Source organism: Electrona antarctica (genome assembly GCF_951216825.1).
Source record: "Electrona antarctica genome assembly, chromosome: 5".
NCBI lineage: Eukaryota > Metazoa > Chordata > Actinopteri > Myctophiformes > Myctophidae > Electrona > Electrona antarctica.
The window spans coordinates 13,437,219-13,464,453 of record NC_136810.1 but is presented as its reverse complement, the minus strand read 5'-3'; the positions used below and the strand labels follow the sequence as shown (position 1 = coordinate 13,464,453).

At 43.4% G+C, this 27,235-nt stretch overlaps 2 protein-coding genes across 3 annotated transcripts in view; one reads left to right on the top strand and one right to left on the bottom strand.

Annotated features, from left to right (window-relative positions):
- The window catches only part of LOC306923275 (transcription intermediary factor 1-alpha-like), a 33,729-nt gene extending 20,409 nt beyond the window's left edge, over positions 1 to 13,320 (bottom strand). For both annotated transcript variants that reach the window (XM_079501309.1, XM_079501310.1), the window contains exons 1-8: positions 12,564 to 13,320; positions 8,581 to 8,699; positions 7,511 to 7,658; positions 6,201 to 6,333; positions 5,278 to 5,394; positions 3,110 to 3,224; positions 1,970 to 2,116; positions 1,202 to 1,316 (exon numbers count right to left, since the gene is read on the bottom strand). In XM_079501309.1, coding sequence (XP_079357435.1) covers positions 1,202 to 1,316; positions 1,970 to 2,116; positions 3,110 to 3,224; positions 5,278 to 5,394; positions 6,201 to 6,333; positions 7,511 to 7,658; positions 8,581 to 8,699; positions 12,564 to 12,873 — 1,204 coding nt within the window. In that variant the 5' untranslated portion in view covers positions 12,874 to 13,320. The remainder of the gene's footprint in view (positions 1 to 1,201; positions 1,317 to 1,969; positions 2,117 to 3,109; positions 3,225 to 5,277; positions 5,395 to 6,200; positions 6,334 to 7,510; positions 7,659 to 8,580; positions 8,700 to 12,563) is intronic.
- Positions 13,321 to 13,381: 61 nt separating this feature from the next.
- Positions 13,382 to 26,963, top strand: LOC306923857 (aldo-keto reductase family 1 member D1-like; the record flags this gene model as incomplete). Its single annotated transcript, XM_079502200.1, has 9 exons — positions 13,382 to 13,504; positions 16,204 to 16,371; positions 17,000 to 17,116; positions 17,217 to 17,294; positions 20,835 to 20,957; positions 21,510 to 21,619; positions 22,688 to 22,853; positions 25,609 to 25,691; positions 26,594 to 26,963. The coding sequence occupies 9 exons, from the start codon at positions 13,382 to 13,384 to the stop codon at positions 26,634 to 26,636; spliced, it is 1,011 nt and encodes a 336-aa protein (XP_079358326.1). The 3' UTR covers positions 26,637 to 26,963.
- Positions 26,964 to 27,235: the final 272 nt, after the last annotated feature.

Genomic DNA, 27,235 nt, shown 5'->3' with positions numbered 1-27,235 from the left:
GCCTCTAGGGAGTGTGCATGCAACGTTTCACGCAGATCGGTGCAGTTTTAGGTAAAACATGTGAAAAGCTGCCTCATGGTGGCGCTATAACAGGCCGTTCTGGAAAATGTGGGGCAGAGGTTCATCGTTGGCATCCAGGGAGTGTGTGTGCAAAGTGTGGCATCGACCGGGTTAACGGTGCCGGAGATTAGCTGGTAACGGACGGACGGAAGGACACACACACGGACACACGGACGGACACACACACGGACGGAGTGCAAAACATACTCTCTCCCCATGCCTTCGGCCTGGTGGAGACAATGACTCGGACAGAGACAGGAGGGAGCCAAACGTTTTACATATACTGTACTGTATGGAGGTTTGAAAGAACATATTAAGAGAGGAAGGAGCGCATCCGTTTGGCCAGAGTAAAAGTCTCCAGCTCTTTGGTACAACAGGGTGACAGAATTGATGCAAGAGTCTCATCTTTTTTGCATATTGTCAACTTCAAATCGAGAAATGTACCTTAGCCAGGTCTATGTTCAACTATGTCCAAAACTGTTACTTTTCAGGATTCCAATTAAAAAATAGCAAAGGTAGCAGATCCACAAGCTCTAAACGCCTGGCTTGTGGATCTGCTACCTTTGTGTGACACTGGCTGTAATGTGATTAAAGGAGAATTCCATACTAGAAGGCTTTCTTACCTTTATTTGTAGTTGTTACGTCCCCACCAAAGAGGTCCAGGTGTTATTTTGTGCAAAAGCGCATTATTGGCTATTTCCCCTACCATAAGCCCTAAATAAATTGAATGGGAATTGAATGGGGCTATGGGGTGTTGTGCTAATTCGCTTATTTCCATCGCTCAAAATTATTATTATTTTGTATATATCCTCTCTTCATAATGTAAATAATATCCCAAGCGGCACACTTTACTACTTATTTCGATGGAAATAATGGAATTAGCATAACACCCCATAGCCCCATTCAATTCCCATTCAATGCAATGCAATTCATTGAGGGCTTATGGTAGGGGAAATAGCCAATAAGGAGTTTTTGCACAAAAAAACACCTGGACCTCTTTGGTGGGGACGTAACAACTACAAAGAAAGGTAAGAAAGCATTCTAGCATGGAATTCTCCTTTAAGTAGGACGTTCATTCATGAATAAAGTTAAAAAACAGACGATTCCGACAGACGATTCTGTAATGCATTGGCTGCCATACCCAGGTCTATGTTGGAAGCCCAGTAGGAGGATCGGCACTGGAACCTCACGGAGCTCTGCGGTACAAACGAGGCGCTGCACTTGGCCCGCAGCAGGTTTCCAATCTGAAACAATATCTGTGACAGAACCTGGAGATGTTATTAACAATTCTGACTCGGCGGAGAGAGGCACACACCAGGGTATAACAGAGAGCAGCGCATGCTCTGCTTTTTGTTGGGTTTCTTTAGAAAAACATACTCCCCACAGTAGTATCACTATCACGGAAACTGTTTGGAAAGCTAAACACTCTTTTTTCAGAATGTTCTCCTAATTTTTGTCCAATATTCTCCTGTTTTCCCCAGGATAGGGAAGCTTGAGTTTAGGTTAATGAACACCAGCATCCCTATTCTAGGTACGAACACTTGACAAAAAAGCCGATCTACAAGCAGTCTATGCGTCACGTTGTGGATTCTCTATTTGTGGTGAAAGAAAATTGGTGTATAGAGGGAAAAAAGAGCAGACTGAGCCCAGAGCGAACGAACAATAATACATTTTAATTTACTGTTTTATTAAGCTAAATACATGCAGTAAATGCCTTGATTCTGTATGCGGTAATATAGCACATGTTGTTACCCCTACTGTAAAACAGTACAAATCTTGAATTAGGCTAGTTTAACAGGCTTAACATGCATCATAGAGCCTGATACAGGAAAAGATAACTATGGAAAGCCTATATGATCAGGATAGACCAACATTGTTGCTTTTAAAATAAGCTTGTAAATTAGCTCACCAGTCTCTTACAGTACAGCAGAGCGGTGCTGCCGGTCCTGGCCGTGGCCCACTGCGTGAAGCTGATCACGTGGTCCATGTGTCTGGACAGGTAGCCGATGTCCTGCTGCTGCTTCCTCAGCACGCCCTCGTGGTCCTTGGTGCTTGCCTTCACATGGGACAGCCTGGGTTAAGGTCGCTGCCGTCGGCCAAGGAACCTCGTATCTCCGCCTTGCAGCTTTCATATATTTTTGTTCCGTTATAACTACTTTGTCGTATGACAGTGGGCTCTCAAAAGTAGTGAAAATAGCCGATCTGAGAGACCACAATGCGCCACGATGGGATGCGTTGTGAGCTTGTAGATCGCTAGTTTAGCTATTCTTAGAATGATTTTGAAGGTGAACGTCCAAAGTGGTTATGTGTGTCTGTGGGTTGTTTAAGCATTAACCGAAGAACAATATTAACAAGCGCTTGTGAATAAATAATAACTATGTTGGGTCCATAGGAACACAGGATTTATTATATATATATATATATATATATATATATAGAGAGAGTATATCCTCTCTGTCCGGTGGAAAATGTCCAAACAGTTACTTTTCAGGATTCAAATTCAAAACCACAATCTACAAGCTTGTGGATCTGCTACTTTTGATGCATTTGGGTGACGCTGCAGTAGGGCGCTCATTCATGGAAAATTAGACCGGTCTGAAGTGAGTGGTGCGTGAGTGAGTGAGTGAGTGGTGAGTGAGTGGTGCGTGCGTGCGTGCGGTGAGTGGTGAGTGAGTGGTGCGTGGTGAGGGAGTGGCGAGTGTGGTGAGTGAGTGGTGCCCACGCACGCACGCACACAGTCACACACACACACACACCTCTCCATAAAATATGGAGATAAGAGATTTCTGCTTGACAGCAATGATATATATATATATTTTAACATTTCTTGAAAAGTACACTGTTTTGGACATGCAAGGTTTCCAGCCAACAGTGACGATAAGTGCCTTGCAGTAAGTGGATACAGTTGCTTCGGGTTGCTCAGGGATTCAGGATACAACATTTAGCTCGAGTCAAACAGTTTTCTTCTGGGAAAGAAAATGGTACTGTACGTCAACCTGTTCTTGGGTAAATCAATCGTAAACGTTATACATTACAGTAGATTTCGTACCTCAAGTTGATTGACCAGAATCTTGCCCTTCTTGTTTATCTCCAGTATTAAATTGCAGATGGCCTTCTTTATCTCGTTATGGACCGACGTACGGTTCTCATCAACTTGGTTCAGTCTGCAAAAGATGAAGTGGAAATGGCTTCATTTCAATCGCTTTCTCTTCCACCATCTGCAAGTGGAATTATTCTTTGGCACGGAATTTAATATACACAATGAAAGGCAATACATCACCTACACACACGCATATATACTGTGTATATGTATACCGTACATATATATATATATATAGTGGTCACTTCTACACTATCAACACACAGTGTTTCCCCTAGCCAGAAGCTAATGTGTGGGGGGAGCTTTCACGCATGCACACTTGTTCATCGGACCCGTGCACACGTGGGCGACTGTGGCTCAAGAGGTAGAGCAGGTCGTCCAATGATCCATTGGTCGGCGGTTCGAATCCCGGCTCCTCCTGTCTACATGTCGAAGTGTCCTTGGGCAAGACACTGAGCCCCAAATTGCTCCCGATGTGCTGGTTGGTACCTTGCCTGGCTTCCGCCGCAATCGGTGTATGAATGTGTGTGTGAATGGGTGAATGTAATGCACAATCTATGTAAAGCGCCTTGGATAAAGGCGCTATATAAATGCACCATTTACCATTTTACCATTTACACGTGCGAGCCTTTTGCCGTTTTTTTTGGTTATTTGCCTTTTTTTGGCCTGTTGGCGGCCGCCTACTAAAAATCATACTGTCGTGGCTGGTCTGCCTGGTCATGATTGTGTGGTGGCCCACCAACAAAATCTGTCAGTCAGTCAGTCCGTCCGTCATGCCTCGTACCTGTCAGTCAGTCCGTCTCATGACACGCTCCATATATTGCCAATACAGAATTCATTCCATATGTTGATCTGACCTCATCAAACCCTGTACACTCAAGACACGCTCCATATATGGTAAATGGTAAATGGTGCATTTATATAGCGCCTTTATCCAAGGCGCTTTACATAGATTGTGCATTACATTCACCCATTCACACACACACACACACACATTCATACACCAATGGCGGCAGGAAACCATGCAAGGCACCAACCAGCACATCAGGAGCAATTAGAGGTTCAGTGTCTTGCTCAAGGACACTTCAACACTAACTCTGGGGGAGGCCGGGTTCGAACTGGCAACCTTGCGGTTGCCATCCAGCCACTCTACCCCTGAGCCACTGCCGCCCCATATATGGCCAGTAGAGAATAAATTCCATATGTTGATCTGAGCCCCCCATGCCAAAGCACCAGCTGCTCGCCCAGCAGTCTGCTGTTTGCCGTCACCCAGCAGGATGTGCCCTCAGGCCTCAGGGTGTCTTACTGGTTGGTGTGTGTGTGTGTGTGTGTGACGGATCCATGTCTATCTCTTAACGCAGGGGTTCCCAAACTGTGGCGCATGCACCCCCTGTGGTGCGTGAACGCCCTCTAGGGGGAGCGTGACATGAAAAGGGTAATGACGGTTATCTATATTACAAGACAAAACCTGCGCGTCACATTAGTTCGGGCCCGGATTGCTGTTTATAGCATCACTGCTGCCGACTTCCATGGACACACGCCACGGGCCACGGCCAGCCTCCCGGGACCTTGCGAAAAGACATCCTCCGCACCCGCACCAATGTGCGCGCCTGATCTGCCACGCAGACTTCCACGAAATACCCACATACATTTACCCCAAAACACACACCTAGCCTCCCTCCCCTCCCACATTCCGTTTTTTTTCCAAGGTTGAATGTTGCCACTACTGCTGGAGCACTGGAGCAGCCATAAACTACACATGTTCATCCCGATGTTCTGGGCATCTTTGTAAAGTTAGTGTTAGTAAAAAGCAGGTAAAAGAGTAACGTTTGAGCAGACTAGCATCAGTCACTCTACCATTCAATGTAGTAGAAGACCTGCGAGTTTACACGTTTGCTGCGACCATGAGGCCCGTTTCTGAATTCGTCCATATACATCGGCTATTTTTTCTTTGAAATGTTGAATATATTTGAAAATATTTAGCAACGCAAATCTTGCATAGGGATCTCACTAGCACAAAATATTTTCAGATGGAAGTCTGCAGCTAAATTGACATTTAATAAATTGACATGAAATAGACATAGATGTTGTGCAACACATGGATGTTGTTGACGTACCCATTGTTTATAGAGCTGGACACTTCCTCTATCACTCTCTTCTTCTCCTGCAGCTGTCGAGTCATGCTCTCCATGCGTTGTTTGTGGTTGTTGTAAGCATCCGCCAGGAACTGGTAACTGAATACAAACACACATCGTTAACACACCAAACGCCCGGGGGTATTTGTAACCATTAAATCAGGACCAGGACCAGGATCTTCAGGACCTGGGGCAGCGGTGGCCGAACGGTTTGCGGAGCGGTCTTGTTATCGGAAGGTCGATAACCCCTGAAATAGGTAAGCTGCTTTGCTTACCTATTTCAAGGTGGCTCCGCGCCATTTTGGGAAGTAGCTGAAGTAGCAACATGTAGCCAAAACACTGCCGAGGCGATCGACAACAACGGGAGGTATGATAAATTCTAACGCGACTAGCGACGGGACCGTGATGGGCTGTCAAAAAACATAATCTTTAATTAGAATTGGATGGAATGATTTAGATCAAGAGTTATTCACGTTTGAAGATTTTCGGTCTCATCCACTAAAATGGGGGGGAACATTTGGATGACGTCCCAACCGGAAATAACATTGAATGTTGCGCAACAGACGCTCCCAGCCTGTGGAGCGATGCGATCGGTTTTGATATCAATAAATCTCCAACCTTTTATTAATCTCCGTCCTGGGCGACGAGCGTTACTAATTGATAGGACGGAGAACTCCGCTCGGGTGTTAAAAGGAGCACTTCCACCCATTTCCAAGCTCAAATCTGCTAGACTATTTCACTGAGAGTCAAACGGTGACTCATAGGTTAGCGAAGAGCGCCATCTAGCGTAAAAACTAAAAACACACAACGGACGTCCAAAGACGTCTTTGGCGGTGTGGGCTTTGGCCAGACGTCTTTGGCACTTTAATGAGTTAGCAGAGGTCCTACGTGGGGAGCAAACGTACTTGTGATCTTTGTGCTTAACCAGCTGGCAATCCCGGCAGGTCAGAAGGTCACAGGTCTCACAGAAGAGCTTGAGAGGTTCTTGCTTGTGGAGGTCGCAGAACACCGGCCTCTTCGTAGATGCACCATGGGCCTCTAATGAACCAGACAATACATTGCCAATGAATATAATCTATTGTTGCGAACGCAGTGAGCACTAACTATGAGACCTAGCAGAACATTTCTGTCTGTCTGTCTGTCACGCTGTAACACTACCCACCCGCCACCAGAGGGCGCAGCTGTATCACACACAAATAAAACACACACACACACACACACACACACACACAAACTTAACACAAACTTGAACTTGAACTTAAAAAGAAAAAAACTTTAAAAAAAGAAACTTACAAAAAAGACTTTAAAAAAACCTTAAAAAACACTAACACTACACTACAAAATAAATAAATAAGAGAACTTAAAAAAAACCTTAAAAAGGTACGTCATTTATTATAATTGTTGTTATTGCAATTTACGAGCTGCGTTCGCACGTCTTACTTGTACAGTATGTGTTGCATCTATTGTGAGGGCACAGGAGTATCAACTCCTTCAACCACTTAACCCTATATCTATATATACACACTATATATAAATAGGGTTTAAGTGGTTAAAGGAGTTGAATTTGCTATTTTAATCGCCTACTGGCTGAGTCCACTGGTCTAAACATCCTAGCCTGGAACTCACCTATGCTTTTTATGGCATAGGCAGCTCCCGGCAGGATCCGCCGGGAGAAACTATGCGCAGCTGCGCAACATGAGACTAATTACTTAGAGCGACAGAGAGAGAGAGAGGAGTGTGTGTGTACATGTGTACGTGTGTGTCAATTTAACAAAGGTGCAGACGATCAGAAATCAGCAGAGAGTGAGAGATGTTTGCGCTACTCTATGCCGAATTGAAGTGGACTCGGACCCAGACTTTTTTTTTTCGTCTGGGTTTCCGAGGCTATAAACATCCTAACAAGGGGTCTGGGAATGGAGTGCATTGCAAGGGGGGCTTTTATAACGTTAAACAGAGGCGCATTTGTCAACACTGCATCACCCAGATAAATCATGGTGAGGCTTTAGAGGCTGTTTTTTCCGTGCCATGCACGGAAAAAACACGGTCAGTGGCTAAAGATAAATCGCAGTCTGCCTTCGTTCAAAATGTACGCTTTGTGTGTCAGTGTGTGTAGGTGTGTGTCAGTGTGACACACATTTTGTGTGTCAGTGTGTGTGTGTGTCAGGTATGGTGTGTGGTTTACACTTCATAGGTTTTAAAGGAAAGGCAACGATACCTTGCAGTACTTCCTCCTTATGCCGAATGGTGTGGTCTTTGGTGAACTTGACCCTCTGGTGGGCGTCCACGCAGGTCTCACACATGTACTCCATGCACTCTGCACAGAACCCTGCTGCCTCCGTGTTGTCATCACACGTCATGCACAGCTGCATGGGGAGTCGGGGACACACAGAGCAATGGCAACAGCTTCCAACAATGTCCAAAACCATTCCCTTTTCATTATAATTAGGAAAAAACTATTCAAATACTGAAAATAGCAGATCTAACAAGCTCATGTCTAACATGGGCCTACCCTCTTCTTTTTTCTTTCTTTACATTTTATTTCTGTGTTTTTTTGGTTTTTGTTTTTTTTGTTGAAATAGGTGAAGGGATGTATGTGTGCACAAAAAAAAGGAAAAAAAAAAAGGGTCAAAGTCAGCTAACAGTGACATGAAACATGTAGAAAAAATGTGAAAAGAAAATGTATTGGCTACAAATAATTTGTACATGTGATTGACTCAATAAAGTAATACAAAATAAAAAAAAACAAGCTCACAACGTGTCGCATCGAGACACGTTCTGAGCTTGTATATTGGCTATTTTCAACACTTTTGTATGATGATATAGATGATTGTAGAGCATCAATTTATGGAAAGAGAAAATTGAAATATGGAGATATTGGTTGAAACCAGTGTTAAATATCTCTATATTGAGATAGTAATCATTGCTATAGAGTGTTTGTTCGGTAACGGAGGTCTCGAACAGGATAAAGGACAAACAAGTGAAATTGAAAGTTATGGCCTGGGGGTATCAAATTGAATTGGAACACTAGACCGATTTGCTACGTCCCGTCTCCCGTGTGCAGTGCACAGAGATAGAAGGCTTGCCAGATAAGCAAAGAGAGAAAACAAATAATAATAAAAAGAAAACGCTGAACATTTTCCTTGAAATCGCATTGCATTCATTTCAGCTGAAATTAATGCATTGCGATTTCAAGGGCGAGTGGCTAAACCAGGCTATAGGTTCATAGGTTCATGGGTTCTGTATTGTGCTCCCCATCCAGTTATTACACCGGCCCGGGTGACAAACCTGGATGGTTCTCTCCACAGTGCTGCTAGGAGTCTCCACTGTGTCCTTCACAAAGAAGTTCTCCATCACATCCACCTCCATGCACTCCTGTCTGCACACCGGACAGCGAATCACATTCACTGAGTGAGAGAGAGAGAGAGAGAGAGAGAGAGAGAGAGAGAGAGAGAGAGAGAGAGAGAGAGAGAGAATGAAGAACGTATACAGGTTGAATCACAGTCACTGTTACTGCATATGAAGCGATAGTTATTTGCCATCAGTCATTTTTTTATTTTACATACCGCACTGTTGTGACGAAAAGAGAGTTGAGCCAGAAGGCAAAGCTCTCTGTCTACTCTCACCTATGGTCATGAAGTGTGGGTCATGACCGAAAGAATAAGGTCACGAATACAAGCGGCCGAAATGAGTTTTCTCCGACGGGTGGCTGGCATCTCCCTTAGAGATAGGGTGAGAAGTTCAGTCACACGGGAGAGACTCGGAGTAGAGCCGCTGCTCCTTCGCCTGGAAAGGAGCCAGCTTAGGTGGCTCGGGCATCTGGTTAGGATGCCTCTCGAGCGTCTCCCTAGGGAGGTCCTCGATGCACTTCCCACTGGGAGGAGACCCCGGGGCAGACGGAGGGATTACATCGACTCACTGGCCTTGGAACGTCTCGGGATCCCCCAGGAGGAAGTCACTAATGTTGCTCTGGAGAGGGAGGTCTGGAGCTCTCTGGTGGAGCTGTTGCCCCCGCGACCCACCGACTACAGATAAGCGGTTGAAGATGGATGGATGGATGGATATTTACATCAAAACACTCAAGGCCTATTCATACTCCAGTTTTAGGTGATAAGGTGACCACTAACGGTGGTTAGTAAAAACAAGAGAGATGGTCATCTTATCACCTAAAACTGGAGTATGAATAGGGCTTTAAATTGTGGTGAACTGAAATGTTATGATCATAGTATAAAGGAAATCTACTAGTGAGCCACTAATTGCAAATTTTTCACTCCATTTCTTATTTGTAACGTTATCATTTTCATAAGGTGGGTTTGGGTTATCATTTATTCATTGACTGAATCATATTCTAGCTATGGTTTTCTGTTGCAGTTTTCTAAACAAAATGTAGTCAGGTACAGTAAAGTGGGTTTTGATTGATTGATTTGAATACTATTAGTCCAACATGAAAAAAGCACGTAGGTAGGTAGGTAGGTACAGTAAAGAATTTAATAATACATATCAACCAATACAAATAGGCCGCCCATACCCTAGGTGGAGTTTGCATGTTCTCCCAGTGACCCCTAGGGTACGTAAAAAAATACTTATAGGCCTAGTATATTTACAGAGGAGAAAAGGGTGGAATGCAGTTGGAATAATATCCAACTCGATTTGTAGTTTCCTGATATAGCCTTTGCTTTTTCAGGCCAGTTTTGAAAGAAACCAATGATTCACATCTTTGGATTCAGAAATCAGGGAAAGCCAATGAAGCCAATGAAGATGGAGAACCACTGGCCTAAAATGTATGTCAAAACTGGAGGTCCTTGAAATGAAACTCGAAATGAAATGTAATTTACAGGTGCCTACTTGTCTGAGCGGTGCATAGGCTTTTTTTGGTCTGAACGAACGGGGTGTATAGGGCATGGGGCAGATTCACACTGAGTCCGATTGATTCGAACTGCTCCTGAATAAGATTGCCTGTCCCGGCTGGCCATGATTCACATTGGCCTTGATTCTTCCGCACCCGAGTACACTTCATTCAACTGTAATAGTGGCTTTCACATTGCAGCGATCCATGTCGGAGTACACTTCACTGGTTGGGTGATCCGCTCCCGGGAACGGTACGCAGCATTCACACTACCACAACATCTACCAAGTGGTCCCGAGTGCACACCCAGGACCATAGTGTGAATCTGCCCGGTTAGTCTCCCTGGCATTGGCTGTATAGGGCTTATGGCAGATTCACACTATGGTCCCCGGTGCGCACTAGGACCACTTGGCAGATGTTGTTGTAGTGTGAATGCTGCGTACCGACCGTTCCCGGGACCACATGGAGGTAGTCTCGGGACAGATTGAAGTGTACTCGGATACGGATAGCTGCAATGTGAAAGCGTTGAATGAAGTGTACTCGGGTGCGGAAGAATCGAGGCCAATGTGAATCATGGCCAGCGCAGACCAGGCAATCGTATACGAGAACAGTTTGAATCTGCCCGATGTCGGGCAGATTCGGGCTTTAAAGGCCAGCCAATCATGAAAATCTCGGCACTACATTGCCACCAGAGTAATGTAGTAAGAGAGTGGTAACACGCTTTGATCTCTCCGCAAAGCGGGTGCCTATGGGCGATAGTTCCAAACATTGCTCCTATGGCTGGAACTATTCCATTGAGATAGAATGAGCACTTCTGCATTCCATTGTTACAATGAGAGTCAACGGGAGTGTCATTACTCTCTTACTAGATTACTCTGATTGCCACTATAGTCCTCTGGGTGTTTGTTGACTTGACAGCTGGCTTTTCAAGCCATCTGTAAAAAGATAAAGAAAGAAAGAGGACTGCACTAGTGTGTGACGGGGTAATGGTGGCAACAGTAGTTGACAGTAGGCATGGCTTCCATTCCTCAAGTTACAACATGAAGAATGTGTGAGAAGATGACAGACATGAAGTCAGACAAGCCAGTTCACACACAAGTATTTCTCCCAGACAGTATTGTCTTTCACAATCGTACACTTTGTTGCAAAAATGCTGGAAGGAAGAGCACAGGTTTAATGGCAGGCTAGTGTAATTTCATGCTTAAAACAAAAAGTATTTTTGTTAAAATGTCACAGCTCTGACTATAATTCTGATAAATACGTTTGTTTGTTCAACAACATGGCATGGAGCGGGGTGACATGGGGTGTCATGTCTCAGGGCCAGGCTCTTTAATAAACAGAACATAATCAGGTGGGACACTAGCCCGTCTCCGGACCCCCCGGGTTGAGCTCCTTTGGACCCCTACCCCGTAGGGTCCGGTATCACCGGCTTCAAGCGACATGGGATGCAATCTGATTTACCCCTGTGCTGCGCTGTGGGTGTCACGCTGACATATTCCAAAAGAAGCATATCATTTCTATAGGATACAACGAACCCTCTCACCCCCCCCCCCCGAACGGCTCAGAAGCCGTTAAGTATTTTTAATGTTTGTACGACCGTTTTGGCAGCTCTCTTCCTTCCTTCCTTGACTTCCTTATTGACATCCTATTGTACCGCCTCCATCACCGTAGCTGGCTACCTGCGACAGAGGCAGGAACGCGCAGATAGCCAGTTCCGGCGCTCTGTCGCAAGTAGCCAGCCACGGTGATGGAGGCGGTACAATAGGATGTCAATAAGGAAGTCAAGGAAGGAAGGAAGAGAGCTGCCAAAACGGTCGTACAAACATTAAAAATACTTAACGGCTTCTGAGCCGTTCGCGGCGGGGGGGGGGGGGGGGGGGGGCGAGAGGGTTCGTTGTCTCCTATAGCGTTCATATGCTTCTTTTGGAATATGTCAGCGTCATAGCCACACCGCAGCACAGGGGTAAGTCAGGGTAAATCAGATTGCATCCCATGTCGCTTGAAGTCGATGATAAGGAACCCTACGTAAAGTCATCAAAATGTCAGAAACTTTAACGTAGGGTTCCGAAAGGAGCTAGTGGGACACCAACTTCATCCAATCAGGAGAGAGTATGTATGTATAAATGTATACGTTTCATTAACCTGACTCTGCCAAATGGGGGCAGTATAAGCGTCTCTGTATAGTCTCTTCCATGATCTGGCGTAGTCAGGTTAACGTTTCATCACTTAAGTTCCAATTTCACTTGTATCCTCACCTGTGTGAGTTGTGTCTCCCGTTTGGATGAATTGGATCAGATTCCCAACCTGAAAATGCATTTTCTGTGACAAAAGAGCTGGGAAACGCCTGATATTACAGGCCTACACCACCTTTAAACACAACATCATCAAATAAATATGACTAATAGTTTGTAAACAAGTGACTCACGTGGTTTGGTGATGCTCCCATCAAGCTGGTGGGAGCTTGGGGGCGGATCAACCATGGCCAGGTTCCTGGAGGGAGACGGCAAGCATTTCTTACAGAAAGAATGCAGACACGGTAGAAGTTTGGGCTCTCGGCTGTGGAAGTTCAAATGGCAAACAGGACAGTGGTCCAGCAGGTTCAGACTGCTGGACACCCCGCCGATGGACTTGTTCTCGTCGTGCACGGGCATGCTCTCCGCTTCATTCTCCACTATGATCACAGCATCCAGGGAGTCTAGTAGTGCATGGTGTTCTCCTGCACCCTGCACATCCATTTTTACATCCAACAAGCAAGCTGTGCACGCTGCTGCTTTACGATGATGTCGCCTCCTTGCAAGACAATAATATCCACAAACTGACTGACTGACTGCCAAGCAAAGCAAGTGAAGTCAGCGAGCTATAAGAGTAAGATCGACGCACCTCTCTCTCTCTCTCATAAAACCTTGACCGATTACACATCCATCCATGCATCCGTTTAAGCTTCAACACACAAGCACTCCTTTTTGTACAGATCCGTGTCTTTTCGCAGCAAAAAGGCGGTTTGAAAGCCTTTGAGAAAAATGTTCCCTTCTTCGATTCTGTTCATGAAACGAGCATGCAAACGCGCAGCGAATAATTCATAATAGCAATGATATCAATAACACAGCAGTGCTTTGAGGCTTCGTTTTAGTGCGAAGTGCGGTAGGTCTAGGTATTCAGAGCTATACGATTCAGAGATGTTCCGTGCGTTTGTTGTGCGTGAATCTATCTGGCTACATAATGATCATTTTTGGGCACCGCACGATGCGGTACGAGACGGGGGCGGGGTCAAGCACAGTGCACTGTGATGGGAGGGGCGTTCAACCCTGCGATTCTCAACCTGTGGAACGAGGCCAGCTACTGGGACGTGATGATTGGGGTTTCGAGGTATGTTGGGTCCCCCAAATAATTGGCAAAACACACACATTTTAATGATAATATAACTGAACTAATATTACCAAAAACATACATATTTTGTTCTTATTTAAAACCAGAAAAAGCGGGTAGAAAAAAAGAGGAAAAAAAGAAAAGAATCATCCAATCAGGAGAGAGAACCCCCAAAAGATCATTTATCAGTTTGTTCCAGTTCCAGTTTTGTCACTTCACTCATCATTGTTTTGTTTCATCATTTCCAGTTTCACCTGTTAATTCTGTGTCCATATAGTTATCTCTAGCCTAAAGTTATCTCTCCTTATGAACAAATTAAATTGGCATCCTACTCGAAAATACATGCCTGTATTTTAACAAAAAATAATATATCACTTACACTTTAAAGATTGTTCCTCATTTTGCTGGGGACACCTATAGCAGTGGTTCCCAAACTTTTTGGTGTCAAGGACCCCCAAATCAACATTTATTAGGCCATGGACCCCCCATTTGAAAACATATGCCATGTGACCCCGATAAGGGAGGATTTTTACGGCTCTAGCAGTGATTCCGAAACATGTTAATTTCATGGACACCCAGTTTAACACGCATTATGCTACGGACCCCTGATTTAATGGCATTTCTATCTCTGGGACCCCCAATTTATATTGTAAAATCAATGTTAATTTAACTCTGAGAGTGTACAAATGGAACCAAATGGACCCGCTAGGGTCCATACAAATGGTTCCATTTGTATTTTTTGATATTCCGACAGCCAGCAATGGGTAGAACGCTCCCAAAAACAATTTAGTCTCTGTGACACATCTAGGGGCCGCAATCTTTGAATGCAGATTGTGGCCCCTAGATGTGTCACAGAGACTACTTTTTTTGGGGGAGCGTTCTACCCATTGCTGGCTGTCTGAATACCAAAAAAATAATAAATAAAAAGGTAATTAAAATGTTGACATATTATTGCTTATAGCAGCTTTAAGTAAGGAACCGTGCAAAATAGGACAAGAAATTCAGAATAAAGGATGACCTTACTGTAGGCATCTAACAGATGCATCTCATATCAATAATGAATATTATTGATGTATTTGGACAACAAGATGTGTCTTGTATCAGATACATAGGTGTCATAACTAAGATGGTACATGGACTATTCATAAGAAATACCATAATGTAAATACAATGTTTCAAGTAAAAGTCTGGTATTCACAATTCACCTTAGTAAAAGTACAAAAGTATCGGCATCAAAATGTACTTAAAGTACCAAAAGTAAAAGTACTCATTCTGCAGAATATCCCATTTCAAGTTTTGAAAATGTATAAAAATCTTTTGAATAGCATACTGTATCAACAATTAAGCTGCGACACATTTTGAGCTTGTGGATCCAACCGTGAATCTGCTATTTTCAAAAAATATATAGGGCTTAAGTGGTTAATGTAAAAGTGCAGTACACCCCCTCAGAGAGGGAATAGTGGAGTAGAATTAAAGTATTGAAAATTGGAAATACTCCACTAAAGTTGTACCTATACAGTACTTGAGTAAATGTAGTTACATTACACCACTGCAGAGGAGGGCTTTTGCATTCAAGTTCAAAGGTTGGTTTGTTTTTGTTTAATACATCACTCATCAGGGAGTATAGATAGTGTGAGCCGCCTTTGGCAGCTCTGCATTTGCATTCACAGACATGATGAATGTGAACGCACACAACAACACCGTTCCTCTGAGTGATGGCAATCGTATTCCTCTACTCGGATTGGGCACCTACGGGGACCCCAGAACGGTGAGTGAGAGTTGTAAATATTGATGATTATGATTATAATAACATTCTAATATTTTAACTCCAGTGTAGAAGCGGAGCTGTTTATATTGCTAAAGTGAATACCATTACACACCACCCCATATAATAATAGTTCTAACTTCTAACTTTAAGTTTGGGTTATTTCAAGTGCAAGTGTGCTTCATGTAATCGAGCTGTAATCGTTTTTGAGTGGTGCAACCACTCCCTTACGGAGCTATGTGTGTGGGTGGGTGGGTTGCTGGCTGGCTGTGTCTGAGCACGAGCACGGCATGCCGGAACCGGCCCTGGGCGCGTTCCTGTGGGTCTGGAATATCTATCTGTCAGATATGGATTAATTGCATCAATAAACAGATGACACCTCTTATAAAAAATAACATTTGGGTTTATAATCTCCAAAGAAGAGATCTTACAAGCGTCGGAAATGCTTAGAGCAAGGTTCCAGATATATTCTTCTGTTTAAACACAGATACACAGTGTGGGTTTACGCCTTCCGTCATCATGTCAGCCGTCAGATGTGGCTTCCAGGGTTGTTGTGACATTTATGCACAATGTGTGTAACAACAAAACCATGTGGCAGACTATCTTGAGGGGAAGAAATATGTGAATTGGTGGTAATAATAGTCAAAAACTAAAACAATGGCTCTCAGGCATGAGACATACTAGCTCCTAGAGGCACAGGCACACTAACCATATCGACACATACAAATTAAATATCCTTATCAGATTGATAAAAAATAGCCCAACTTTGGGCATAGGCCACGAACAAACTTGTGCTCTTCGGGCATCCCGGTCCTGGACCTGGGCCAGTTTCTCCAGCTGTCCCCATGACCCGATGATTTTAGCTTTTAACTTTGTTTTTGTCACCAGAAATTCAAAATATGAATATTTGACTAGTGTTTTTGGCTTTTGACAGACACCCAAAGGTACTGCCTGGGAGTGTGTGAAGCTGGCAATAGATGCAGGCTACAGGCACTTTGATGGGGCCTTCGTGTATTTCAACGAGCATGAAGTGGGTCAGGCCATCAGAGACAAGATAGAAGATGGAACTGTCAAACGACAAGACATCTTCTACTGTGGAAAGGTATCACTTTATATCGTCGCTGTCGACGGGCATAAATGTCTTATCTCCCTATTCTAACTTTTTGTGTTTGTACCCTACTAAGTAGGGCCTACTTGATCATACAACAGCGTCACACAAAATCTTCAAAACTAGAAGATTAAGTTCGAAACGTGTTGCGAAACAACGCGTTTTGAGCTTGTAGATCTGCTACTTGTGAATTTGAATACCACATACTACAGCTACTACTATACTGTATTACTGTACCATTGATACATCTAGTACTACTACCACTAAAACCTTTACTACCACTCATACTTCTACTATTATACTTTTATCATATATTTAATTATTGTTATCCATCCATCCATCCATCCATCCACCTGCCTACAGTGCCTATCTGCCAAGCTACACCAGGCTTTTCTCGCGCGTTTACCCTAAACGCGTGGCCCGCGCGTGCGTTTTTTAAAATAGGACTGGACCTAAATTAAACGCACGCGCGGGAGAAAACGCGTGAGAAAAGCCTGGTGTAGCGTGGCCGTCAACCTACAGTAGGACTACCCACAGTACCTATTGCCACTGCTGCTGAAATAAGATGTATCCTGTGATCTGTTTAAGTTCATTTAAATGTCCTCTTTTATGCGTCTCTCAGCTGTGGAATACTTTCCATCCGCCAGAGATGGTTAGGCCAGCATTGGAACAAACATTAAAGGCCCTGAAATTAGACTACATAGACCTCTACATCATTGAGCTTCCTATGGCCTTCAAGGTTTGTATACCTGCTACCATTGGATGAAAACATGTTGTGTTTTGTCAGTGATGTATAACCAATGCAGTGACATAACATTGTGTCTGTGTTCATACTGCAGCCTGGCGATGATTTCTATCCTAAAGACAAGAATGGTAAATACATCTACCACCATACAGACCTGTGTGCTACCTGGGAGGTGAGTTCTGCTTATACATCTACCACCATACAGACCTGTGTGCTACCTGGGAGGTGAGTGTTAAATACATCTACCACCATACAGACCTGTGTGCTACCTGGGAGGTGAGTGTTAAATACATCTACCACCATACAGACCTGTGTGCTACCTGGGAGGTGAGTTCTGCTTATACATCTACCACCATACAGACCTGTGTGCTACCTGGGAGGTGAGTTCTGCTTATACATCTACCACCATACAGACCTGTGTGCTACCTGGGAGGTGAGTTCTGCTTATACATCTACCACCATACAGACCTGTGTGCTACCTGGGAGGTGAGTTCTGCTTACATCTACCACCATACAGACCTGTGTGCTACCTGGGAGGTGAGTGTTAAATACATCTACCACCATACAGACCTGTGTGCTACCTGGGAGGTGAGTGTTAAATACATCTACCACCATACAGACCTGTGTGCTACCTGGGAGGTGAGTGTTAAATACATCTACCACCATACAGACCTGTGTGCTACCTGGGAGGTGAGTGTTAAATACATCTACCACCATACAGACCTGTGTGCTACCTGGGAGGTGAGTGGTAAATACGTCTACCACCATACAGACCTGTGTGCTACCTGGGAGGTGAGTGTTAAATACATCTACCACCATACAGACCTGTGTGCTACCTGGGAGGTGAGTTCTGCTTATACATCTACCACCATACAGACCTGTGTGCTACCTGGGAGGTGAGTCCAGTGTCCATGACATCATGGAGCCCATGGACACTTTGAAATACTGAAATATCTAAAAACACACATTTCCCACATAAAACCCCCCAGGAAAGTGTTTCTTGTCTCCCAAACATCATTAAAATAAGATCTTGTTGCAAAAGGGGTGAAGTGGCCCTTTAAGCCCATACTTTATCATATGCAGTCGTGGAAAGTAACCATGAGGATTAACTTGAGGACTGCTATTGCCTATTGCTGTATAGAGCCTTTACTGAAGCATGAGTAGAAATATTACAATATTAGTTTTCAGTAGGACATGAGATGACAAATATGACACACAGATGTAAGGCCCATGCACACACGTCTGTCACCCAAAATTCATTGGTTGACAGAAGGCTTTCATTTTCTGACATATGAGAATATCTTGTGAAGTCTGTCTTGTGAATGTCTCGTGATAGACTACTATTGGATTAAACAAACAAAAAGGTGTGTGTGTGTGTGTATATGAATGGTCAGTGAAGTGGTTGCATAAATACGTATCAGTGAGTATTCAATACAAATAAAGTGCATTTATATAGCGCCTTTATCCAAGGCGCTTTACATAGATGTGCATTTCATTCACCCATTCATACACCGATTGCGGCGGAAGCCATGCAAGGTACCAACCAGCACATCGGGAGCAATTTGGGGTTCAGTGTCTTGCCCAAGGACACTTCGACATGTAGACAGGAGGAGCTGGGATTCGATCCACCGACCCATGGATCATTGGACGACCTGCTCTACCTCCTGAGCCTTTCAATGAAATGGCTCCATTGTGTGTGCACATTAGTTCAGCCATGTGCATGTGAATTTGATTGACATGTAGTGAGTGATTTATGACTCCCCTCCCCCCCTGCCATTTGATAGATTGACAGGTTGATTTATGACCGGGTCAAACCATCCCGCACCCCCCGGACTCACACAGCCACACCCCTCAGACCATCACTTCAGAGTGAACCCTACCTCACTCCCTCGTGCAGTGGTTCCCAAACATTTCCATTGTCACGGACCCCCAAATTGATATGTATTTGGCTGCTAAACCTCATTTGAAAGGACCTTGTGCCAGGGACAGGCCCCATACGAGAAGATGTTGGTTAAATCTTTTCAAAATGTAAAATAGAAAATCACACAATTATTCGAAAATAGCTCACAAAGCTCACAAAGCTTGTAGATCGGCTACTTTTGAATGGCTGAATGGCGTATAAAAGTATGGCTTACTCGTGAGATCCTAGTTTACTGTCTCTCTGCATTTGATGTGTGGTTACGTTGCTTATTGTAAGTCACTCTGGTTAAGAGCATCTGCTAAATGCCTACAGTAAATTGTAAAATTATATTGCTATATTAACTGGAACAATCTTCCGCTTTCACTCAAATCAATTACCTCTCTTGACCTCTCTTGCAGTTAACAGCATAGTCTTAGCAAAAGCCTTAGATTAAGTGTGTGGGAGGGGCGGGGGGGCAAGGTGACGGTCCTAGTTACAGTTAGATGAGTCGTGAAAACTCCTGCATCTGATCATCCATTTATTCCATTAGATTAGACCATAGACCATTTTTATGATTTTATCCAGAATGAAAACATTCTGAGGTAAATGAGTTATAATGTTTTAGTTATTTCAAATATGCTACTGGCTGTATTCTTCTTGGAAAAATACAAAAAGATACTCCTATGGAAATGCTATATTATTTTACTTATATTGACCAATTTAGTATGCTTTAGTATAGCCTATGTAAGGTTTAACCTTGTCAGATAATCCCCACATAGCGTACATTTCTGAGAAATTCTAAGTTTCAACACCAAAGTAGGCTAGTAGTAGTTGTGAATTAGCAAACTGGACATTTGTACTGAATGTTTCCTTTATCCAAGTGTTGGGCTTCTGTTTTCACAGAAGTTTTTATTTGTGTTGTTTCTCATAAGCGCAGCTCCGTTGTGCTTCACGTTCCACATAACACAGCCTCTGCATTGACTTCTGTGTGCTGACTGCTGCGGGCCCGGTGTGGGCTAGCCCCTCCCACCCCTCACTGGTGCCAAAGTGGGTAGTAAAAACGGGGACGCGTCAAGGACGATGCCATAAATAGGAGACTTCAGCTATACATTAATTTTGTTCAAAGTTCTGTCTTCTGTATTTTTCCTCCTTTATCTGTTTAGTTCATCACCTTTTATCTCTGAGTGCAGATTTCAGAATAACTAATAATGGGTGGCAAACTTCAGCCACGTCAGCCCTATTTAAAAAAAATAGCAGCTCTAAAAGCTGACAATAACATGTAGCGTCACAACGCGTTTTTGCAGTTTTTGAAAAAGAGCTAACTAAATTGAAATACAATTTCACATACTGTATAATGACATGAAAGTAGGGTTTACAAGAAAACATACGTGATGTGCATCACGTCACATGTACTGTAGATGGACGGACAGACGGATCTGTTTAACACATTTTGGCCTGACCGAGGCCGATTCTAAAAACGCCTTCTAAATCCTGACCTAAGTTTTTTGAAAAACTTCAAATATTTATTCAAAAATTACAAAAAAAAACTACCCAAAAATAGGTTCCCGTCTTGAAAGGTATAGTTACACATAGGGGTTTCCGTTCTCAATGGGAAAATAAAAGTGCAGGAGTAATGCATAAAAGAACAGAATTTGAGGTTAAATGCAAATTGCTAGGGGCTGGCAATAATTGCCATATCCCCTGTGAGCCCAAATGACATCCCTGCCCTGTGTGAGGTGTGTGAGGTCTGGCATCAGCCGCATCATGGTTCTATCTCTGATGAGGATATGACGTTTGTCTCTCCATGCACAGGCTTTAGAGGAGTGTAAGGACGCGGGGCTGGTCCGATCTCTCGGAGTGTCCAACTTCAACCGTAGACAGCTGGAGCTGCTGCTGAACAAGCCAGGTCTCAGACACAGGCCTGTGTCCAACCAGGTGCACTGCTGCTTCTCTTTCAGCCACACCGCTGTGGACATGCAGATCACTACACCGTTGTGACTTTTGTGTAGTACAAGCGGCAAGTGGACATATAGCCTACTAGTACAGTACATTGCGTGTTAATTTTGACAGCACATCTTGAATTAGTCATATATTTTTTCATCTGAAATGTTTTAGATTCAGTCGACTAAATATCACAAGTTAGTGATATTAGTTAGTTTATTTTGTCAACAATGTTTTTTTGGCAAGCCTTGATAGCATCTGATGCCTGGTATTATATTTGGTTGCATGCAAAACAAATAGCCGATCTACAAGCTCACAATGCATCGCAGCTTGTAGATCTGCTATTTTCAGAGCATCAACACCTGAGCCAACACAACAATTCCCTAACATTTAGTCTAGATTGTATTGTCAATATATTTAGTTTTGGTCTTAGTCATCATAGCTTAGTTCTTATTTAGTTTTCCTCCGTGAAAAAAGGTCGTTGACGAACATTTTTCGCCATGAACACTGGTATTGCATTAACAACATGCATTTTCCCTCATTCAGGTTGAATGCCATCCGTACTTCACACAGCCGAAGCTCTTGGAGTTCTGTCGTCAGAATGACATCGTCATTGTAGGATACAGTCCCATCGGCACCTCCAGAGATGCCTCATGGTACGAACCTCACTATGGACTTTAAAACCTTTGATGTAGTATTTAGTACTATTTACTGGCATTTAAACTAGCCTCTATAGTATATTTGCATAGTTTCATTGTACAGATATTCATATTCTGCTGTTAGATGGATGTTCTTAGCTTTATGTAACACCCGGGAATCGAACCCAGGTCTCCCACGTGGAAAGCCAACATCTCCACTAAGCCAAAGGGTCATCCCTATGAGCTCTGCCACACTTACATAATTATGATTGTAAATTGTATCTATAGGTTTCGGTTTGACACTTGGACCCCTTTCCACCGGTTGGTTCCCAATGGGAACCAGTTCAGTTTGTTTTGGTTCTTAGTCCATGAGCCAGAGCTCCAAAATTGGAATGTTTATTATGAATTGAGTGGGCAAAACTATACCTATATATTCAATTGTTTATAGGATCAATATCAATTCAAAGTAAATTAATATAATATATGATAACCCTTCCACAGTAGTAGCTTTTTCTATTTTTTTGCATGTTTTCCTATATAATGCCTCATTTGCATATTTAAAAAAAAATTGTAATACAATCAATCATTGTCTTCATGTAAGTAATCAACTGGGGAAGTTTCATGGTGATAAGTAACAATCTACCCAGTAAGACGCCTTAATATAGGTGACCGGCGACCAAAGGGCTGAGACACTCTAGAATACCAGAATAATGTCACTTCATTATGTCAGCACTGATGAGGAAATTGTTGATCAAATATTTTTTATTTTATTTTATTCATATATCATTGTCCTGTAATGTCATTCATGTCGAATGTCATGTTTTTATCTTCTGTGTGGACCCCAGGAAGATTAGCTGCTGCTATGCACCAGCTAATGGGGATCCTAATAAAACTCTAAACTCTAAACTCATAGAAGTTTCATTTTAAATTGTCTCATATAAGCAGGGATGCACATTAATATTCTGGGCTAGTTCTCAAAGGAGCACCTGGACTTGTTGCAGGCCGGTCTTGGGATTTTGGCTTTAGAGACCACCAACTAGTGTTACGGGACGGTTGTTTACTATTTTGTGTTGTCTCCCCCCATAGGGTGAATCTGAAATGTCCTCCGTTGTTGGAAGACAAGCTGCTTGTGGCCATTGGGAAAAAGTACCAGAAGAGCAGCGCCCAGGTGGCACTGCGCTTCAACGTGCAGAGAGGAGTGGTGGTCATCCCCAAGAGCTTCAACCCTGACCGCATCATACACAACGGTCAAGTACGTTCAGCGGAGCTTTAACCTACCCATTACATGAGATTTCATCCCTGTAACTTCACTTTCACATGTTTTCACAGTAGTGAGTACTTAGTTATTATTATTGGTGTGGGAGTGCATGGGGCACGTTGTGCATGTGAGTTCATGTGCATGCACGTGTATGTGATGGCAAGCATGATTTATATTATGATGAATGGTCTCATTCCTGATGATCTAAGGCGCGTTCGGAAATAGCACACTGTGCAATGCAAACTATAGCTGAGTGCAATCCGGTGCGGTATTTCCGAACGCACCCTAAATGTCTACAACCTAAATTGGGTTAGTTTATATTGTATTAACATACTCTACCATACAGATTGTCAAAATGACATTTTATTTACTACAAAGTGATAGTGTAGCTTTAATCTTTATCCTGCACATGGATTTGGATTCTACAGTGAATGGTGCATTTATACATTATAGCGCCTTTATCCAAAGCACGTTACAATACCTTACATTCACCATCACACACACAATCACCCAGTCTCTCACACACACACACACACACGCACACACACACACACACACACACACACACACACACACACACACACACACACACACACACACACACAGACACACACACACACACACACACACACACACACACTGCCGTGTGTGAATGGGTTACCATTCAACACATGCATTCACGGCAGAGGAAACCATGCAAGGCACCAACCTGCTCATCAGGAGCAACCTGCTCATCAGGAGCAGTTAGGGGTTCAGTGTTTTGCCCAAGGACACTTGAGCACACAGCCAGGAGGCACAGAGAAAGGTGCCTCCTGAGCCACTGCTGCCCAGAAGATGTGTGCACACGCTCATCTGTCTCTGATTTATGATGCCCATGATAGCGTGACAGGTTGACGGCTTATGATTGATTTATGATGGGTTCTGACATGCACCTCCCCCTCCTACCTCCGCTCTTTGCTTTCTTCAGAAGTAGGACAGTCGGTGAACATATTAAGGACAGACTAGGGATGTCCCGATCACGTTTTTTTGCTCCCGATCCGATTCCGATCATTTGATTTTGAGACCGATACCGATCTTTCCCGGTCCGATCTTTATATTTTTATATAACACTTATGCCATATCACAATAGCAAATATCCTAATGTATGTCACTCTAGTGTAGTTTGTTGTGGTGCCTTTCGATTATTGAAAGGCAAAATGTGACTATACTTTTATTAGAATGACCGTCATTGTGTTTTTTTCTTGAAAGCATGAAATCATAGCAACATAATGATGTATTGGTTAATTAGAGCAGGGGTTTTCAACTGATTGTGAACCAGGAACCACCACCCTGACTTAGAATCAACCTGGGGACCACTATTGTGTTTCTCAACCGTTGACTACTACTGGTAAAATGTCCTAATAATAATGACTCAATGAGACAATCCGGTGCACTTCCCCCTTATTGAGATTATTTTTCTGTTCAATTTCTTGAACTCCAACTTGTCAGTAAATGACTACGAGGTCACCAGGTCATTCAGTTCACGGTTTCTCAACTAGTGGAAAGAACATTTAAAACAAATCAACAAATCCTACATTACTAAATGCATGGTCAGGGACCACATGCAATACCTCCACGGACCACCAGTGGTCCACGAACCACCTGTTGAAAACCCATGAATTAGAGTGAATACAATTTCTACAGCTTATAGAACTGAGGTCAAGTTAAAACTCTTAAAGAGTATCTCTCTAATTCAGAGAGAGTACTACAGACACCTAGGCCTAGCCTGGTTAATAAACCAGACCGAATCAGCCGTTGGCAAAACATTTTTTGCCTGCCAGCGGATTAGGGTCTGGCGAGGCTCAGTAGCACGCCTCTTTCCTACAACCGAGAACAGGTCGGGCCAATCGGGACACGGTATGCAATATGGGCGGGCTTTGGTACAGTGACGTTCAATGCTTGAGACCTTTGACTGACAGTAGCTCTGACCAATTGCGTCAAAGAGAAAATGTTTGAACCCGCCCCCCGGGAAATGAAATCCAAGTGGAGCCAGCCCAGACTAATATACCGCGACAGTGTTGTGTGATATTAGTCTGGCTTATTAGCCAGGCTAACCTAGGCCATCATGCATAGCGGGGGTTGCATTTCCTTTGTTTTCATAATAGGTGTCTTTCACGCCTCTGAGTGTGACTAGTCTTTGTTTGATGATCTCTGACTGGGACCAGAAGGAAAACAACTAGCATAAACACAACAGTTTTTACAAAATCTCAATCTCAAATCTCAATCTTGTTTCTTTCTTTGAGATTTACAATTAAAAATACAAACTTTTCTCCCCGATTCCGATCTTTTGAAAATCATGTGATCGGAGCCGATTTCCGAATCCGATCGGGACAACTCTAGGACAGACATCAACACCTTCCTCTTCTGTCAATTCAATTATTTGCATTATTATTATTTCTAATACATGTGTAGGCCTATTATTGCATCAGAAACATGATTGTTAATAAGGGGTGGTAGTGGCTCAAGGTAGAGTGGCCACTACAGGGACTCATAAATGTCCCGGTTCGAACACTGGTTCCCCCTGAGTTAGTGCTGAAGTAGTGCTGAAGTGTCCTTGAGCAAGACATTGAGAAAGCCCAACTGTTCCTGATGAGCAGGTTGGTGCCTTGCATGGATGTGTGCGTGTAAAGTGCTAACATTATTGGTTAAAAGTAGGCACCACAAGAAAATGAGAAATGTGTTTGATTAACTTATTTTTGCTTTGCTACAGATATTTGATTTTTCACTCACTGACGATGAAATGAAAGCTATTGAAGCACTGAACAAAAACATTCGTTTTGTGGAGCTGCTGATGTAAGTATACCTACTAAGCTGCTTAAATTTGATGATAACTAAACATAAATGGATGACATATGTAGTCATTGAGTAACTTTGCTAGGGACCCCCTATAGAACCCCCCCAAGGACCCCTGTGGGTCCCCGGACCCCACTTTGAGAACCACTTTTCATTGTGCCATACAGCCATAGTTTTATCTAACTATAAATGCACCAAGTCTCTGTGTGTACATGTGTACGTACGTCTGTACGTCTGCAATCCACGTAACTCGAGAACCGTTCGCCCCACCGACTTCAAATTCGACACACACGTTCCACCCCACGACAGTGCCCGGTGTCAAGTCGGTCGGACCCACGGTTAAATGGTAAATGGTAAATGGTGCATTTATATAACACCTTTATCCAAGGCGCTTTACATAGATTGTGCATCAATTCACCCATTCACACACACACATTCATACACCGATGGCGGCAGAAACCATGCAAGGCACTAGCCAGCACATCGGGAGCAATTAGGGGTTCAGTGTCTTGCTCAAGGACACTTCGACACTAACTCTGGGGGAGCCGGGGTTCGAACAGGCAACCTTGCGGTTACCATCCATCCAGCCCCTGCCCAGTGTCCATATGCTGGCCTGTTCTGACATCATTCTGACGTGTGCAATAGACTCCATATTTGGGCATGCCTGACAAAGAACTCCATATATGGGCATAAAAGGGACACAGACATAATATGTGGGTGGGGCATGTATTTCCAACTTGCATCATTCCAAGTAGGCCATTGCCCAACGGGCAATGCTGTAGAGGCGTCAACGGGCACCGCTCTAGTTCTTTTTTTTGTTTTTGTTTCTTCAAATAATAATAATAATGATATCATCACAGTCAGTGAGTCAGTAACCCAGTACCATTGTCTTCTTGCCACAGGTGGAGTGACCATCCTGAATATCCATTTCATGATGAATACTGAACTGTGAACTAATGTTCTACCTTTTCCACTCTCTGTAACCTAAGCATCATCCATGTTTACTTCACCATCATGTGTGTATGTATGTTCCACAAATTAACACTAGAGGGCGTAATCTCACAATGATTGAAGATAAATAATTTGTGTATACTGTATTCAGCTAAAATAACCTTTATCCTGAAGCACAAACATTTGCTTAGTGATAATTAGAATACGTATTTTAGCCAATTCTGTGCACTGTATGTATGTATACACACTGATGTTATGCTCCACCAGAAATAGATGAACATTTACTCCAAAGATCTATATGAAACTATAAAAAGTGCCCTTCTGGGCACAGGTCTCCACCAGGAGCATAGGGGTGTGTGTGATGTTTGGCAAAATGTTTAGGAGTAATATAAACATGTTTGTTTTTTGCAACAATTGTCTTCATTTTGTTGAGGAAATGCAGAGCCAGATCACTAATAGCATCTCTGAGGACAGAATTCTGGATGAGCAGGACATGTGCAGCATTTTGTACAAAACGGGCCACTCCTGAAAACCTTGGAAGGCAATCTTAGCCAATCAGTGTAGAATCTGAGAAATCCAACAGACTCGTCTTG